Source organism: Phyllostomus hastatus, unplaced genomic scaffold (genome assembly GCF_019186645.2).
Source record: "Phyllostomus hastatus isolate PE091 unplaced genomic scaffold, TTU_PhHast_1.1 phas_contig_98, whole genome shotgun sequence".
Lineage (NCBI taxonomy): Eukaryota > Metazoa > Chordata > Mammalia > Chiroptera > Phyllostomidae > Phyllostomus > Phyllostomus hastatus.
In genome coordinates, this window is record NW_025333999.1 from 1,244,813 (window position 1) to 1,262,476 (window position 17,664).

At 56.2% G+C, this 17,664-nt stretch overlaps 1 protein-coding gene across 4 annotated transcripts in view; it reads right to left on the reverse strand.

The window, feature by feature from the left end:
- DOCK6 (dedicator of cytokinesis 6) overlaps positions 1-17,099 on the reverse strand; it is a 41,043-nt gene extending 23,944 nt beyond the window's left edge. For 3 of the 4 annotated variants that reach the window (XM_045852975.1, XM_045852973.1, XM_045852972.1), the window contains exons 1-14: positions 16,986-17,064; positions 10,648-10,735; positions 9,753-9,928; positions 9,488-9,556; positions 9,102-9,231; positions 8,056-8,268; positions 6,918-7,003; positions 5,381-5,447; positions 5,132-5,281; positions 4,164-4,244; positions 3,898-4,051; positions 3,637-3,764; positions 3,452-3,545; positions 2,900-3,062 (exon numbers count right to left, since the gene is read on the reverse strand). In XM_045852975.1, the coding sequence (XP_045708931.1) occupies positions 2,900-3,062; positions 3,452-3,545; positions 3,637-3,764; positions 3,898-4,051; positions 4,164-4,244; positions 5,132-5,281; positions 5,381-5,447; positions 6,918-7,003; positions 8,056-8,268; positions 9,102-9,231; positions 9,488-9,556; positions 9,753-9,928; positions 10,648-10,735; positions 16,986-17,029 (1,643 nt within the window). In that variant the 5' untranslated portion in view covers positions 17,030-17,064. Of the gene's footprint in view, positions 1-2,899; positions 3,063-3,451; positions 3,546-3,636; positions 3,765-3,897; positions 4,052-4,163; positions 4,245-5,131; positions 5,282-5,380; positions 5,448-6,917; positions 7,004-8,055; positions 8,269-9,101; positions 9,232-9,487; positions 9,557-9,752; positions 9,929-10,647; positions 10,736-16,985 lie in introns of all 4 variants that reach the window. The other variant, XM_045852971.1, reaches the window with a different exon arrangement.
- Between the last annotated feature and the right edge of the window lie 565 nt (positions 17,100-17,664).

The window sequence follows — 17,664 nt, forward strand, 5'->3', positions numbered from 1 at the left end:
GCAGGGAAACTGCAGCGGGGGCAGGAACACGGAGTCTGGGGGCACTCAGAAGGTGAGGTGAAGCAGAGGGCAGGAGGACAAACGGGAGGTTCCAGGTGCCCCTGGTAGCCAGTGGTCAGGCATAAGCCCTGCCTGGGCTGACCCGCCCCTCACCCACTCAGGGGCCTGTCCACCCTTTGCCCCAGGAGAAGCCACTAGTTATATGACTCATCTCTCAGGTTGGAAAACTGAGGCTACAGTCAGTGTAGGGGCTTGGCTGGGGTTGGAGGTCTGCTTCCCTCCCTAGGAGTAACTGTGCAAGCCCTGACCGCCGCCTGGGCTTCAGGTTCCCTATCTGCACAACAGGGCCTTTGAGCCCCAGCTGAGGCTCCATAACTATACCAACGATGACAACAGGACCGACAATGACGGCACCAAGTACTAAGGGGGCACCTGTGTGCCAGGTTCTGTTCTGGGCACTCAACATAAACTAATTTACTTCTCACAGGCAGTTTGTGGCACATGACTAATGTCACCCCCCTTTTATAGACAAGGAAAGGGAGGCACTTGCCCAGTTACCCAGGGAAAAAAGGGGCAGTCAGCATTCATCTGGGAGATGTGTAGGTCTGGCAGTCGGGCTGTGTGACCTTGGGAGTCTCTGCCACCTGCACTCACTCCCCTGGTTCTCAACCAGGCCACCAAAGGCCCCTGGCACCCCAGGCTCGTAGGGAGGGTATGAGATCAGCTGCAGTGATGGCAGTGGAACAGCCCTGGGCAAACCAGAGGGACTCATAAAAGACTCACTGTTATTACCACTACTGCTGTGCCTATCCCACAGGTGGGGAAACCAAAGCTTGAAGCCTCAGAGGCCGCCAGCAGAACCTGGACTTGGCCTCCCCCAGTGCCCCCAGCCCACACCTGGCCCTGAGCCCTGGCCAGCGTGATTCCAGAATGGCCCAGCTGGACATTCGCCTGATGCAACCATCGTGCCACCGCCAGGCCCTTGCACAACACAGGCACCCGACTGGCTGGTTAACGATTGACCGGGGGTTAAAGGGTGTCAGGACATAAAAGGAGGCAGCAGTGGTGCTGTGGCTGTACCTCTAACGCCTCAGCCATGCCCGTGTTCACGCTGTGTCTGCTGTGTGCCCTAGCAACGGAGGCCTGGCCTGCCTCTGCAGCCCCCGTGGGCAGCCTGGAGCCAGCACAGCATGAGGAGCTGACCCTGCTCTTCCATGGGGCCCTGCAGCTGGGCCAGGCCCTCAACAGTGTGTACAGGGCCACAGAGGCACAGCTGGTGGAGGCCAGGCATAGCCTCGGCCTCTATGGCCGTGCACTGGGGCTCCTGGGGCAGGAGGTCAACCAGGGCCGGGATGCAGCCCAGGAGCTACAAGCAAGCTTGCTGAAGATGCAGGTGGGCACTGCGGTTGGGGTGTTATAGGGTGGGTACAAATCTGCAGTGGAGTTATGTCTAGGGGGTGAGAAACTGGGTTTGCCCAGGAAGGGGAGATTCCTGGAATACAGTACTTTCAGTGTTAAAATCAAGAATATCCCAGGCAAACAAAGACAAGTTGGTCATCCTACTAATGTCTCTCTAACTATTGATCAGATGGAAGAGGATGCTCTAAAGCTGCAGGCAGAAGCCACAGCCCAGGCGCTGGGAGAGATGGCCCAGGGACAGCAGGTGCTGCGGGAGAGCATGCAGCAGCTAGAAGTCCAGCTGAGAGGTGCTTGGCTGGGCCATGCCCATCAAGAATTTGAGGCCTTAAAGGTAAGGAGCTCCCAGCCCTGGAAGAGTCAAGACCCTGATTCTCAGCCAGAACTTGCTTCTAGAGCAAGTGCCAGAGATCCCCCCTACCCAGGTCAGCCTCCCAGCACCACGGTTTCTATCCTGTGTGACCCTGGACAAAACCCATATCCCTTTCCATTGCCCAGTTTCCCCATCTGCAAATAAAGGCAACAGCTAATGTCTCAGAGTGGAGCCTGGGACTCAATGCAGATAAGATACTCAGTACGGGGCCAGAAAGATGCTAGGTACTCAACGAATGCATACTTTTAGATGCATTTCTTGCAACAAATGTAATTGGTAACATTTTTTGAGTTTCTAGAAAGTACCCAGCACTGTGCCCTTTAGTAATTCCTATCATGCTCATAATTCCACCGAGTCCCCTTTCTTCCCCATTTTACAGATGGGCAAGTTGAGGCCTGAGAGTAGCAGTGACTTGCTGGGTCATACTGATGCGATGGGAGGATGGGCTGGGTAAGATCTGGGGATGGGAGGTGAGGCAGCCCCCAGCTGAGGTTTCTTTCCTGACCCCACAGGCCCATGCTGATAAGCAGAGCCACATCCTATGGGTCCTCAAGGGCCACGTGCAGCGACAGAGGCAGGAGATGATGGCTCAGCAGCACCGGCTGCAACAAATCAAAGAGAGGTGAGCCTGGCGGGGCTTGCGCGTGCAGGGCAACTGGACTGGGGGTGTGCAGAACGGCTGAATGGAGGCCCTCCTGCCTTGGCTGAGCCTTATCTCCTTTTCAGACTCCACACAGCGGCGCTCCCAGCCTGAGCCTGACCGGTGGAACTGAGGATGAGCCGTGCACCAAGGGATGCTCCCACGCCCCATGTGGCCCCCGCACAGGGAGGAGAGCAGCCTGTCTGCTGGGGTTGGCCAGGCTGCCGCGCCCGCTTCCGGCCACGGAGCAGACACAGAAGCAGGTGGGGTCGAAGGCAGAAGACATGGCCCCACTGAGGAGGGGTGAAGGAAGACACATGTCCCTCCATTCCTACATACATACCTATTAAAGCAAGTAGTGGCATCTCACCCTGGGCGTCTTATTTGTGTTGGGGAGAATGGGAGCCTCAATTTGCATGATGCCTGAATGCCCCCCATTCAAGTGCCCAGTTGGGTCCTAGAGGCTGTACCTGTAGCTTGTGTGGGGAGCGTAGACCTCACGGGTGGGGAACTCCAGGATCTCCTTGGTGGGCCGGCCCCTGGGGTCTGGGTAGGGCTTGACATGAAGCAGCTCCGGGGACAGGCAGAAGTGGGGGTTCTCGGGGGCTGGGGAGATGTCGATCTTGAGCTGGGCTGGAGAAGGGGAGCTAGTTTGCACCTGCCTGGGAGCCTCTAGGCTGGGCCCCATCCTCTCTGGGCTTTGGGGTGAGGGGCCGAACTCTCCCACAGTTCCCTCTGGTGGCTGCCCTTCAGGTACTAAGGCCAGAAGTTGCCCTCAACTCCCACCTCTTGCCCCCATATCTGATCAGCTCTGCCCCTCAGCAACTACATCCCTCAACTGACCCAGCATCTGTCTTATTTATTCTGTTTCTAATCCGTGGCCCCCACTGGAAGGTCCAGCCCGAGGGTGGGATTTGTCTATCATGGTCACTGTTGCGTCCCCAGGGCCACACACAGCAGGTCGGCGTATTTGTTTAGTGACTGTATGAGTGACACCTCTTTTTTACGGATGCGCCACGCACCAGTCACTGGCCGTAGACGCCGCAGCAAGGATGACGGGCGCCGCATGTCAGCCAGGAACTTGAAGAGATCCTCATCACTGAGCCGCTCGGCTTCCTGCACCAGACCCATCCCCATGAGCTGAGTCCCCAGGGCCTGTGCGGCCACCAGGGTGTCCCTTGGCACCCCTCCCCTATGGCCACAAAACCTGCTTAAAGAAGTTCGTGACAGTTAGTGTGGCAGGGCGGAAGCTAGAGAAGCTGCAGGCGTCGTCCCCGCTACTCATCCGGTCTGAGGGCCCCCGACGGCGGCGGTCAGTCCAGGAAGGTCGGCGCTCTGGGGTAGGCAGTGACAGGTAGAGGCACAGAACAACTTGGCAGACTCAACCTAGTACAGAGTACAGCCAGCAGAGGGCGCCCCTTCCTTTTCCCAGTAGCCCCGCCCCTGACCATCAGCCCCGCCTCCTCACCACCCTCTGAGTCGGAATCACGGTCAGGCTGCCCAGCGCTGCTCACGATGTTGGCTAAGTGCACAGCGGTCCAGGCAAATGGCATGCGGTAGCGGCCCAGGCGGGTGCAGAACTGCTCGGCCGCCAGGCGCAGCTTCTCCAGCTTCTCCTTGTTCTGTGGGAAGACCCTCCGACATCCACAAGCTCAGTGCCCCCGGCCTGCTGAATGCAGGATCTGCCTTGCCAAGTGGCCCATTCATCACCAGGACCAGCCCCCACCTGCTTACCTTGGCTGTGTCCGCCTCCTTCATCACCATGTAGGGCTCACAGCACTCACTGATGTCCCCCTGCTGTAACACCTTCTCCAGCTGAGGGGCAGGCAGGCGGGCCCAGTGAGGCACTGCTGGACCCTAACCTCCCCACCCTACCCCTAACCTGAACCTGTCATGAGCCCCCAGACACCTCAACCACTAGAGCTTTTGCTCTAACACCTCCCATGACTCCCACTGTCCTTGAGATTCAGTGCTAGCGGTGGACTTGCCTGGCCAGCTGTCCCTTCCCCACCTTTTGAACTCGCCCTGAAGCCTAGGCTCCATAGTCTCCCTACATCTACAATTCCTTATTGGTACGAACAGAGGCCACTCCAAGCACGGCTCTGGGCTGCAAGAACTGGACTTCAATCCTGAGCGTTCCTTAGTTGTGGGATCCTGGACCAGGTCCCTTACCTGTTCCCCATCGGTAAAACAGCCATGGCAACCCTTACCTCCCAGGACTGCTGTGAGGACTAGAGACAGGACTCCCTGAGAAGCCTGACTGACTGAGCAGTACCTGCCTATAGCTGCCCCACTAATATCACTAGTGTAACCTAACTGAATGTTTGGAAAAGGAAATTTGAGCTCACTCCTGGAAACAGAAAATCCCAAATACATGTGCCAACTAGGTCTTTCCTCCCCTAAAAAATGGAAAAGCTCTCCAGTTTAAAAAAATATTTTAAATGCCTGTCCCCCTATGCCAGGCTTCCATTTCTCTACAGGCTGCTCACTCGTGGGTCTTGGCTTGACTGTCGTCACCTCTCCATAGAAGCCCTCAGTGATTTCTCTCCACCTGGGCCAGGAGCCTCCTCTGGGCTTGGCCCACTGCCTGCACTTTCCCCACAAGAGGCCTGCTCATCCTTCTTTGGACATGTCTGTGTTCTTCCACGAGAGCAGGGACTGCATTCACCATTACTACCCCCTTGCCCAGCCCCAGTGGGCACCTTGATGACCAGGAAGATGTCAGGCGAGGGATAGGTCACGGAGAAGATGGCAGAGCGGGCCAGGGTGGAGATGGCCGGATGGGTGCCGTGGGCCCGCAGCAATCCCTTCATGGAGTCTGAGTTCAAGTCAAAGTAGAAGTTCTCCGAGATCTGGGGACACAAGAGGCAGCTGGGCCACCATCTCCAGAAAGCCCAGGCCCTGCAACAAGGAAGGCAGTGAGGGAGGAAAGGAAAGAAAGGGGCTCCTACCTTCTTTTTCTCCCGCACGTCGTACAGGGCCAAGATGCCAAAGATGGGCTCGATCTCGATCTCGAACCTGTGGGAGAATGGGGCCATCTGGCAGAGGCTCTCCCTGACCCTCCCACCATCCACACCTCTGTTTCCTCTCGAGGCCCAACCCAGCGTTGGTGCAGCATGGGGGGCATCTAATTCCCACTGGGCCACAAAGAACCACCACTTAAGGGCTTGCAGAAAAGACCTGTCCCATGTTGCAAAAGAGGAAACTGAGGCACTGATTTTTTTCTCCCCTCCTCTGTCAGTAACTCACACAGAGCCCCCCACCCAAAAATCATGGCCCTTGTTCAGCTGGCAGAGTCAGCTTTGTGCCCAACAATCTTCTCCCTCAGCTTGAAATTCTCAACTCTTGGGCCTCCCTGTCTCCTCTCTCTGGGGTGTCCTCTTCCACCTGTGCCACCTCCCTATCTTACTCTGCCTTGCCGGCCCCCACTCACTACCTACCTTTTTTTATTTTATTTATTTTTAGAGAGAGGGGAAGAGAGGGAAAAAGAGAGGAAGGAGGGAGAGAAACATCAGTGTGTTGTTGCCTCTCATGCGCCCCCTACTGGGGAACTGACCTGCAACCCAGGCATGTGCCCTGACTGGGAATTGACCCTTCCATTTGTAGGCCGACACTCAATCCACTGAGCCACACCAGCCAGGGCACTACCTGCCTTCTAAGAAAGTATCTTAAAACTTAAATTTTGAGGCTTCCCACTGCCCTGAGAACAAATCCCTGCATGGCTTGACCCCACCCCACCTCTTGGTCTTCCTTCTCCTCTCCAGGTCTCCCTGCCTTTGGGTGTGCTGTGCACCCCACCTAGAGTCCTGTGTGGTCATCCCACCGCTACAAACCCTGTACACAGTAGGCACTCAATGAGTGCTGAATGAGTGGATGAGCTCACAGAGCCGGTTCCCAACTCTTGTGCTTGGGGCAGGCAGCCTACCCAGGCCTCAAGCCAGACAGGCCTCCCTTTCCTGCCCCTGTCCAAGCAGGAACTCAGGATGGGGGGGCGGGGCCAGGCTCGGGTCCAAGTCCACATCCTGTTCAGCTCTGTTCCCACACATTTTTGGCTGCTCCCTGGGGGGCTGATGTGGAAGGGGCCTCAAGCCCCAGGGTCACCAGCACCCCCTCCACCTGGGTCCATGGAGTGGGCCCGTGCTGGCCCCTGGCCTCACAGGTTGTGTGCTTTGGGGCACCATGACTTCATCATGCAGTGCCTGGGTTTTCCCACTTGCGCCCACTTCATAAGATTGTAGAGAAGAATAGACTTAATGTATGTGAAGGGCTGAGAACAGAGTCTGGCACACAGCTAGGACTTAAGGATTGGTGGCTTTGAATAATAAAAAGGGAAGCCTTATTTTCCGCCTAAGAGCCCACGACCTCCTTGGTCTCGGGGCTGCACACGGTCAAGGCATGGCTCTGGCAGCGAGCACCACGTGGGTGCCACACTGTAACCTATCCAGTCCCCTTGTGTTTCTGAAGGGACGGGCAGGTAAGCACACTCACTTTAGAGACAGACACTTGACCAGGATCCTCTGTCCGAAGTGTTCGTGGGGCGGGTCCGGGTAGCTGCAGCGTTCCACGACCTCATCCTGCCAAGAGCCCAGGGGCAGCTGGGACGCGTCCTCCTCCAATGTGCAGCCTGGGACCAGCTCTACCCCAGCCTCACTCCCTTGCCTCTGAGCCTTTGCACATGCTATCCCCAGCTTGTCAGGCCTTTCTTCTCCCCTCCTCTTTATCTGGCTGAACTCTGCTCATGGTTCAGGTTCCAGCTTAGCTGGCACTTCCTCCAGGAAGCCCTCCCTGACCCCTGAGGCCTGGGCAGGCACCTCCTCCAGGTGCTCACGATGCTCTGCTGCAATGGGTCATATGGCTGGGGCACTGAAGGTCAGGTGAGGGACAATCACCAGCACCTTACTGTGGTACTCCTCTGTCTGGGTTATAATTTCCTGGTGGGAGGCTCTCTCCTCCACTGGACTGTAAATCTGGGTGGGAAGGGACTGCGTCTGTCTAGCCCATGTCTGTATCCCCAGTGCCTGTCACACAATAGGCCCTCGAACACGTTGGTTGAAAAAATACAGAGATATACAGTAGGTACCTACAAAAAACTGGATAAACACAGATGTATACAGAAAGCATTTGATTAATGCTGACTGGAGATATATATACATATCTATATATATATTAGGTACCTAATAAACATTGATTGAATAAATATAGGAGTATACAGTAAAAACTCAGTAAATCACTGAATGAAAACATAGGTGTATATATACACTAGGTAACCAATAAAAGTGGGTTGGATAAATATAGGGGATATAATAGGTGTCTAATAAAAGCTATGAATAAAAATAAAGCATATATACTAGGTCCCCCACCAACAAGCACTGGTTAGATAAACAGAGGCACACAATAAGATCTCAATAAATCCTGTTTGATTCAAGATAGGACTGTACAGAAGGTGTACAATAAATATTGGTTGAATAAATATAAAAGTACATATTAGGCAACCAATATATGCCACTGAATAAAATACAGGGTATACAGTAGGTACCTAGTACATGCTGGTGGGGAACTATATCCGGATACAAGTCAGTTGGATGGGTATTGGCCCCAGGGCCTATGTGGGCCTGCAGGCACCCACCTCGTCAGGCGCCGGGTAGAGGGTGAGCAGGGTGCGGGGCCGGTGCTGCCTCCGCAGGGCCTCGTTACGCCTGTCCACTTCCTCAGGGGCCACGCGCTCCAGCAGCGAGGGCAGCAGTGAGTCGGCCGCCAAGTTCCTCAGGTCGAAGATGCCAGAGGCGCCACTGCTTCTCGGAGTGTCCTCCGGGGAGCCCGAGGAGTGCCGGGGGTCATCCTGTCAGTGCAAAATGGTCAACCACTAAGTCGCCACTACGAGGGTCAGCTGGTGGTTTTGCTGACCCTCCTTGTGGAAGCTTATTTGGCAAGCCTCCCTCCTTTACCACTGTTGGCAAGGCTATTCCCATCCCCATGTTCTGGGCTTCACATGACCCTCCTCTGGCCAATCAGAACACAGCATCTACCAAGTCCCAGAGAGTGGCTCCGAAGTGAGGATATAACTGGACTGGGCCAATGAGAGCCTTCCCTGGGACTCCGCTCACTGTTGCCAGGAGAGGGAGAGTTCTTTTTACTGGAGCTGTCACTGGCACAGGATCCTGCCTGACCTCCCAGACAGAGCAATGGTCAGAGCCAGATTGCCCTGGTTCAAATCCCAGCTCTGTAACTTTGGGTCTGGATCCCAACGCTAAGGGCCTCAGTTTCTCCAACTATATCTAAAAATAGGAACAATGAAAACAATAACAATAATCCTTGGTATGATCATCATTGTTATAAAGTAGTTGCTCAATAAATGTTGGATGACAAAATATAGGCTAGGGACCTGGTAGGGCAGTAAAGGCCCTCTAATCACCTTGCTGTGCCTCAGTTGTTTTACCTGTGAAATGGGTGCAATGGTTGCCCTGCCTCACAGGACAAGTATTAAACACTCCATATGCACTAAGCACTTAATAAATGTTTACAATTATTACCTTAACTTTTCACTCATGAGGCCAATACCTTTCCTTTCAAATTCAAGGCTCTTCGGGTCATTTCTCACCACATGTGACTGTGAGCTGAGGCTGGAGGCCACACCCCCCACCCTGCAGTGCCCCCCGCCCAGGGCTCCCTCACCGAGTCCTCTGGGCCACACTTCTCATCCCCAGAAGCATCCTGCTCGAAGACCTGGCGGGTGAGGCCCTTCTGCCGCTCTCGCTGGGTCTCTGCGGTGATGGGGCTGTACGCCACACTCAGATGCTGGTACCTAGGAGGAGGCGGGGCTGGGTGGGCAGCAGGGACCAGGAGCCCCCCAGGCTCCCTGATGCACCCCGACACACCTGCAAGGCCCAGGTGATGCCAGCAAGGCCGCCCACCTATGCTGTACTCTATCACTGAAGTCCAGCTGTCCTTGCAGGCACAGCGGCAGACAAGCAGGAGAACCAGCCGCAGAAAATGGGTTCTTCTGCACTGCGACCTGGCCTCCTGACCCTCCACCCTGAGCTGCCCCCAGCCAGACCCACCTTCTGTGGGCGATGATCCAGTCCTCTGTGTACATCTCCACTGCAGCCCGCACCTGGGCATCCAGCTTTCTGTGCAAAACAAACTCAGGGTTAACAGAGGCCAGGCAATAGAGAATCAGAGAGGGCATGACTTATCCACAGTCACAGAGGAGGCAGGATCTGAATTCAGGGCTGCTGGGAGTTTGACAGGAAAGGGGGTGCTGACGGGGGTGGTGCACAGAAAGACAGCGGAGTTATAGCCGGGAGGGTGCGGGGTTGAACCCACTCGTCCTTGGGAATCCCGAGCTCCGTGGTCCGGCATTCTCGGGGCTGCAGCAGCAGCTCCAGGTCATCCGCTGGAAACTCAACCAGGTCTCGGAGGGGCCCGGGCTCAGCATCTGGCGGCCGGCTCAGTATCACATCCTCAAAGTCCAGGGGCTCAATGACTTCAGTCAGTGGGACCTGGGACAGAGGAAAGTGGCTGTGACCCCTGCCCTGGGCACCAGGAAGGGGGGTGGAGGGTGAACGTGAGCACGGGTGGGCCTCAGACTCGAGTAAGAGGGCAGTGGGAGCCATGAAGGGTGCTGGAGCTGCAGAGGTTCCACAAAGGGTAGTGACCTCAGACTCTCCTCTTCCACCCCAGCTCAGCCAGCCCCACCCCTCCTTCCAGGCAGGAAATCACACCCTGTGCCTGGAAGCACAGGGAACTAATGCTGGAAGGAAAGGCCTGTTGACTGCTACAAAGAAACAGACAATTCCTAAGGCCCTGTGGAAAGATGGCCCCACCCCCTCTCCTCTGCAGCTGGAGGTACCTCCCATCCCCTAGGCTGCCCTCCCTCCATCTTCATCTGGGTGGTCCAGGCAGCAGGAGGTGGGGCTACATTAGGCTGGAGCCTCTCCTACCCCCACCTCGACCACCCACTGGGATGTACCCCCCCCACCCCAAGAAAGCAGCTGCAGAGAAGGGGACCACTCTCCCCACTCACAGGGAAGCAGGAATGGGGACAGTGTAGAGCCCAGGCCGGGAACCCCTTCCCTGCCTCAGCTAGGTCAAAGTCGCCCCTGCTTCTCCTCAGGACAGGGCAAGCAGGGGGCCAGTGGGTGAGTCAGAGTCGTGGCAGAGGGGAACCCCGCCTGTCAGAAGGCAGGGTCACGGTCGGGGGCACCTCCCCAAAACTTACCCCCAGGGAGCTGCTGCAGCGCCTGCTGGAGTGGGGAGAGCCACTGCGTTCCCGGGATACTTGCTTCCGCACCTCGGCCGCCACTGTCCTGTGGGGACAGGAAGGGGGCCGCTGTGGGCAGGAAAGCTTGGGCAGCAGGGCCCTGAGACCCGGGGCCTTGGGGCCAACAAACTCATTCTGTGAGAGGAAAGTCCAGGCGGTGGTGAGAAAAAAATAGGCTGTGTGGCCAAGAGAACACAGACTTCCAGATCCAGGTCGCACACTGTGGGCCCCTCTGGCCCTCCCCGCCAAGCACAGACCAGGCAACTGCCACCGGGCGGGCCTCAGGGGCAGAGATGCCTCTCTGTCCAGTCCCCCATCCCCACACCAGCACTCTGGTCCCTGCTTTCTCATCTGGGAGACCTCTGTCTACCCTGAGGTCCCTCAAACACATCCCCACCCTATGCTTGCTTGCTAGAGGGCCTTAGACAGGTCACTCCTGCCTCTGAGCCTCAGTTTACACATTTGTAGCTGCTCTGCCCTCTCAGGGCTGCTGTGGGGACCTGAGCAGGGGCCTGGCAATCAGAAGGCTCTCCACACATGTACGTTCTCAGGGAGTCTGAGATGAGGCTGAGGGTGCGTAAGAGGCCAGCATAACTCTCAGAGCACACCCTGCAAGCAAGGTGAGGGCTGTGGCCTTCTTGAGTCCCTAAACCCGCACTGCCCTTCAAAGTCAGGGAGGGACAAGACCCACCGGGAGAGGGCCAGCAGGGGAATTTGGGACAGACCCAGTGGGGGCAGGGATCCCCCAGCCCTCTGTTCCTTCAGCAGAGCTTGGAAGCAGGGGAAGGAGAGGAAGCCACGCAGTTGCCTGGGAAAAGTGTGCCAGGCAGTGGGGACAGCAAGTACAAATGCCCTGAGGCTGGGCTCTGTGCTGAGCAGGGACCCCTGATCTCTGGGAAGCCGGAGCCAGGACTCTGTGGTCTCCCCTGAAGGCCCCAGCCTTGCGCCCTGCATATAATAGGTGCTCAAAGGAATGAGTGAATCCCTCCCAAACTCCCACCTGGTCCAACTTTCTTAAATCCACTGTAAGTTGGGGGAAGCCCCAGACCTTTAGGCTGTGTGGCTTTGGGCAGTTGAGACACCCTTTCTGGGCCTCAGTACTTCCGAAAGTTTGGAAGGCAGTTGCCCCAGTATTTGGGCACACTCCTTCTGCTTCCAACTTTTCTGTGTGCTTGGTGATTTTCATAATGCAAAGTCGTGCTCCCAAAAAGTACCACCCTGAGGACTGCAAACTTGATAGATGGCCCACAGGCCACCAATGACATAGACATGTGCCGTTGGCCCCGGTAAGACTGGGGAGGGGGAGGGGAGACTGGAGCCAACCGAGAGCCTCAGCCCCAACCCGAAGCCCCTGAATTCAAATCCGAGCAAGTCAAAAAAATTTGACCACGACCCTGATCCAGCGTGGGGACTTCCGGGTTGAGGCACCAGCCTCACTCCTTTCCCATCCCTGTATTCTATCTTTCTGCCAACTGTCCCCCAGTATTGCTTCTGTTGGCTGGTGGGAGGGGGAGATTCTAGGAAATTCAGAGGATGTTCAAAACTAAGGATTTGTCCTGGAATTCCCAAAATTGGAGCAACCTCCTCTGGAAGCCTGGGCACACAAGAACTTTGGGGATAATGTACGAAAGACTCTGGGACAAGGGACCTGCCTGTGTCCTGGTCCCAGCTGTTCTGCAGCTGCTGCCCCAGCGCAGGGAGGGGGTGGGGGAGGCTGGAGCTCCAGCTTCAGTTTGTCATTAGGCTCAGAGAGAGGCCCTGGGAGTGGGAAAAGGACGGGCCCACAACGCCACGGCCGCGGGAGCCAGTTCCTGAGCCGGGGGGCTCTGTACTTGGACCTGCCCGTGGCCCCAGCGCCCGGGTGACCGTACCCACACCTCAGGGAGCTGTGTTGGTCGCAGTGCCTGGCACATGATAAGCACTCAGTTAAAGCTCGCTGTCATTGTGTTGCCTCAAAGAGGACCTTGGGAAACTGGAATTCTGGCCCTGGTTTTCTTGATTCTAGAGCGAGAGGAAGGGAGACAGAAAGAGGAGGAGGGACACATCCATGCAAGAAACATCAATCGGTTGCCTTTTGCACGTGCCCTGACCAGAGACGGAACTCGCACCCCAGGCATGTGCCCTGATGAGGAATCAAACCAGCGACCCAGCGACCCTTCGGTTTGCAAGACGATGCCCAACCGAGCTACACTGGCCAGGGCCTGGCCCTGTTTTTGACACCAAAAGTGAGAGAAGCTCAGAGAAGGGTCGTACTCCACCGAGGGTCAGCGGCAGAATGCCGCAGGGCCAGCGCTGTGTACGGGCGGAAGCCTGCGTCTGTGCCCCTCCACTCTAGGCCCTCCGTGGGGCCTGTGAAGGGAGCTGGGCCAAGAACAGGGGCTTCAGAACCCACTTCGTTCCTGCCCACACGCACACCCTGCACACTGGTCTTGTCCAGCCTTGGGGCTTCAACGCCTTCCAAGCTCTAACGAGTCCTCAGGTCCACCCTGTGTGGCACCTGCCTCCCTCGCGTGCCCACACGGGGGTCCTGCAGGCTGCATGACCACTGCCCTCCCCCCCGTCTCACTAAGGGCAGCCCTAGCCTCTTGGGGTGTTTGGAGCCCACCCCTGGGGGTCACCCCCACCTCTCTCTTTCTACTGCCCTATCAGATGCCCCGTATAAAGCACATTTCAAAAAGGCGGGCAAACTGTTGAGCTGAATTAAGTGACTTCCCCCGGAAGTGGTCTCACAACCGAAATGAGGCAAACTGTGAAGATCAGGTGGTGGACCCCCGCCAGGTGGCTCGGTTGGTCGCAGCATCATCCCATACACCTAAAGTTCTCTCTAAAATCAATACAAACATATATATCCTCAGGTGAGGCTTAAAAAAAAATCAGGTGGCGGTAATAGCTATGGATGAGATACAGCTTCTGAAGGTGAGAAACTGACAACCCTGCCCCACACTAAAGAGAAGCTCAGGGGGGAAGGAGGGAGCACCACTGGAGACCAGGGACTGCCCCAGGGCTGGCTGGATTAACAGAGGTCTACCCTCACAGGGGAGGAGGACAATAAAATCAGAACAAGAATGACAGACGCTGCGAATGCTGTGTGTTCCCACTTGTGTGAAAAGTGAGGGAAGAAAGCGAATCCAAATAAAACCACAAGGAGTTTCCTCTTCTGACCCCACCCCACCCCCCTGAACTGGCAGAAAATTTTAAAGACAAACAGTATGAGTGCCAGTGACGAGGCAGAACAACGGTGACACTCACACACTGCTAGTACCACCCCCTTGGAAAACGGTCTGTGACTGTCTAGGGAAGTCAAAGACATGCCCATCCAGCAATTCCAGTTGGAGGCGCAAGGACTCGGGAGGAAACACGTGACCAGGAATGTTCTCAGCAGCCCTGACAGTGTCAGCCCCAGAGTGAAACGAGTCACGTGTTCCTTGACCAACGACAGAGAATGAACAGGCAGGGAAATACCATGCAGTGATGCAAAGGACAAACCTGACTTCGGGCAAAGGGACAGGTAAACCTTCCTCCTGACATTACTCCGGGTGAAAGCTGGTCCTCATGATTCCATTTATAGGATGTTCTCAACAGGCAAAACTAACCCGCAGCAGACAAGGAGCCGCCTTGGATGAAGAGACCATAATCCGAGTGAGGCGAGAGGGGCAGAACGAGGTGCAGCCCAGGAGGGGCTGCTGGCCCGGGGAGGCCCGGGAAGAAGGAGCCAGCCTCACTCTTGACCTGAGTGACTTTTTCCTCGGCGTGTGTTTTATTATTACTCTTTAAACATCGCACTTCCCTGCGTGCATGTCTTGCCTAACAGTTTTTTAAAAAGCTAATAATGAAAGCCCTGGCTGGCGTAGCTCAGTGGATTGAGCGTGGGCTGCTAACCAAAGTGTCGCAGGTTCGATTCTCAGTCAGGGCACATGCCTGGGTTGCAGGCCACAGCCCCCAGCAACTGCACATTGATGTTTCTCTCTCTCTCTCTATCTCCCTCCCTTCCCTCTCTAAAAATAAAAATAAATAAATAAAATCTTTAAAAAAAAGGATTAATGATACATGCAATCACTCATATTCGCAGATGTATTTTGGGACAGAGCAGGAAAGAGCCACTTCCTCGAAATCCTAGAGGTACCTTTGGAATTTCATCAATGTCTGTTTCATGGCCCTCCACCTGTCCTATAAACTGTCTTTAAACGAGAAACGCAAGCTGCCACGTCAGACCACTGAGGGGCGGAGAGAAGACGCTGCTGACAGATGCCCAGGAAGAACGAATAGACTTGCTTAGGGATATGTGGTGGCAGGGAGAGGCACAGTTTCCAAGCTTGTTCTGGACTCTGGGGCCACACACTTCTGGGCTCACTTCCCCACAAGAGACCCTCAACAATGACCTAACCGGTTTCAATAGTTATGCTTGTGTCAAGGGGCTCTGGTGACAATTAAACAATTGACATCCCAGAGGGAGACCAGTGTGTGATAAGCATGTTGTAAGTGCTGGCCATTTTCACCATTCTATATTGTATTTTATTTTAAATAGCACAAGTGAAGAGAATGAACAAATTATATTGCATACAATAACGTTTGTCTATGTTATTTACATTCATTAGAGTTGGTACTTTTAAGTTCTCCTCTAAAATCTTGTTTTTTCTGGAATCTGTTCATTAAGAAACTGGGGGACTGCCTTATGTTCAGGTTACTGTGGTGTCTGTGGGATGAATGAGTAAGTGAAGGCTCAGACCTGGGCACGCAGACATCTGGATGTCTGCTCCCAGCTCTGGAGACCTCATCACAGAACAGCAGGAAAGCTTGAGCCATTTGCTTATGCTTCAATTTCACTGAGGCTCCAGGATCTCTCTTTACTCTCCTCACCCTAGGCTTTGTAGCATCTGTTCCCCAAGGTGGGACCCAGGACTCCCACTCACAGGGTAGGAGCCAGCACCCAAGGGCACAGGAACAGGCCCAGGGACACCAAAGATCTAAGACAGAGAGATGGTTCAGAGACAGAGATGACAGACATAAAAATTGCCCCAGCCACCAGGTCACGTCTCTGTTTAGAACCCTTCCTGGCTCCCCCTTGAATGGGGATAAAAGTTAAAGCCCCCCCCCCAAACCCGCAAGGCCCTGCACCATTTGTTCCCACTGTCCCCTTCCTCGTTCTCCCTCTCAGGTGACCTGTGGCCACATCATGCCTTTGTGAACGCAGAGGACTTTCGCACTGGCCCTCTCCGGCGTTTGGACCCTCCTCCCACACGGGGCATGGACCCCTGCCTCGCCTCCTTCAGATATTTGCTCAAAGGTCACTTTCTCATCCAGGTATCCCAGGCCCACCTCCCATATCTGCAACAGCCCTACCCTCCTTAAGTCCCTTCTCTGCCTGGGTATCCCCAGAGCACTGGTCACTAACAAATATTCCACTTTACTGTGCTTCTCATCTGTCTCCCGCACTGTATCTGCCCCCAAGGGTAGGACCTTTTCTTGTGTCTCCATCAGGACAATGCTGGACCCACAGGCTGGCTTTTTCACCCGGGGGTGGCCAGGTCGGTTCCCCTGTGGAAACGGCCATAAGCAGATTCTGACCCCTCTGTGGGGGCAAAAGCCCCAACGGGGAAGAGGCTCTTCATCCCCAGAGTCTGACATCCTTCTCCCAGGCCACGGAAATGGATCCCCCAGCGCCTGGTGCCTGTCCCCTCCCCCGTCTGCCCACCAGCTGGTCCTGTCCCCAGCCCCCACTCTCTCCATTCAATCATCCATCCATCTCCAGCCCGTCCAGCCGGTGCTAGGAGAGCCTGAGCAGGGCGGGGGGACATCCACAGCTGTCCCCTGCCCCCCAGACAGCTGGACCCGAGACCCTGGTGCGAAGGGGTGGGGGAATGGAAAGCACGGGAAACTTATCCATAAAGTTCAAAGGCTGCCAAGAGTACTATCCTTGTTCCCAAATCCCAGCGCCCAAAACCAGGCACAGAGGATGGGACGAGCTCGGGGACCGAGAAGAGCCAGGAGATTGGAAGGGAGCGCAAATGACGCCCGGCTCAAGCTTTCCCTGCACCACCACCTCCAGGAAGGCCCCCGGGCCACGCCCCCATGGTCCCACCGCTCCCAGGGTGGACCTCAGCCGCCATCGTACTCGCTGCCCGGGCGCGACCCCTAGCTCGGACCCCGCTACCCTCCAGCCTCCACCGGCACTGGCGGACTTGGCGAAGGCGGAAGGGTCTTGAATGGGGGGCGCCCAGGCAGGGTTGGGCCGGACCACCCTGGGGCGGGGCTCTGGCACGTGGGGCCGCCAGGAAGGGATCCAGCGGCCGCGCTACCTGTTGATCTTGTGCGCGAAGGCGCGGCGCTCGGCGGCCGCCATGGCGCCCCACGTCCCAACACAGCCACTGCCGCGCGCACCGTCTGGGTCGTGGACACCGCTGCCGCCTCCTCCCGGTTCTGGGTAGCCGGGCTGGGCGGGGCGGGGCCGGGGCCGGAGGCGGGGCCCTTCCGGATGTCCCGTGCGGCTCTGTGCTGCCCCTGCCGGCCAGAGAGGCGCGGGTCCCCCAGCTGCCCCTGCCCCCTCGGGGCTGGAGTGGGGAAACTGAGGCTCCAAGGGGGGAGGGGAGGAGGGGCACCAGAATTGAGGTTGGGGTCCCGGGGGGGGGGGTTTGGGGGGTCGTCGGACTTCGGGGAAGGTGTTTTCTGCCGTCTGACTAATAATCACCATAATAAGTATAATCTCCAGTAGTTATTGAGCATAGCCCTGCATTCACCTGTGCGACAGGAACTCTCATTTCTCCCATTTACGGGTGCATAAACTGAGGCACAGAAGTGTTCAGGCACTTGCCTGGGCCTGAGTGATCACAAGGGTCTCTGAGGCATCCATGGGATGTGCCCCAGTCTGAGGTAAAGGTGGGGGGTTTGTGCGGGGTCCAGTTGCCCTGGAGGCGCCAGAAGATGTGAGTCAGAACCTGGTGGTGGGACCTGAATGAGTCAGTCAGGGAGGCTGGACTG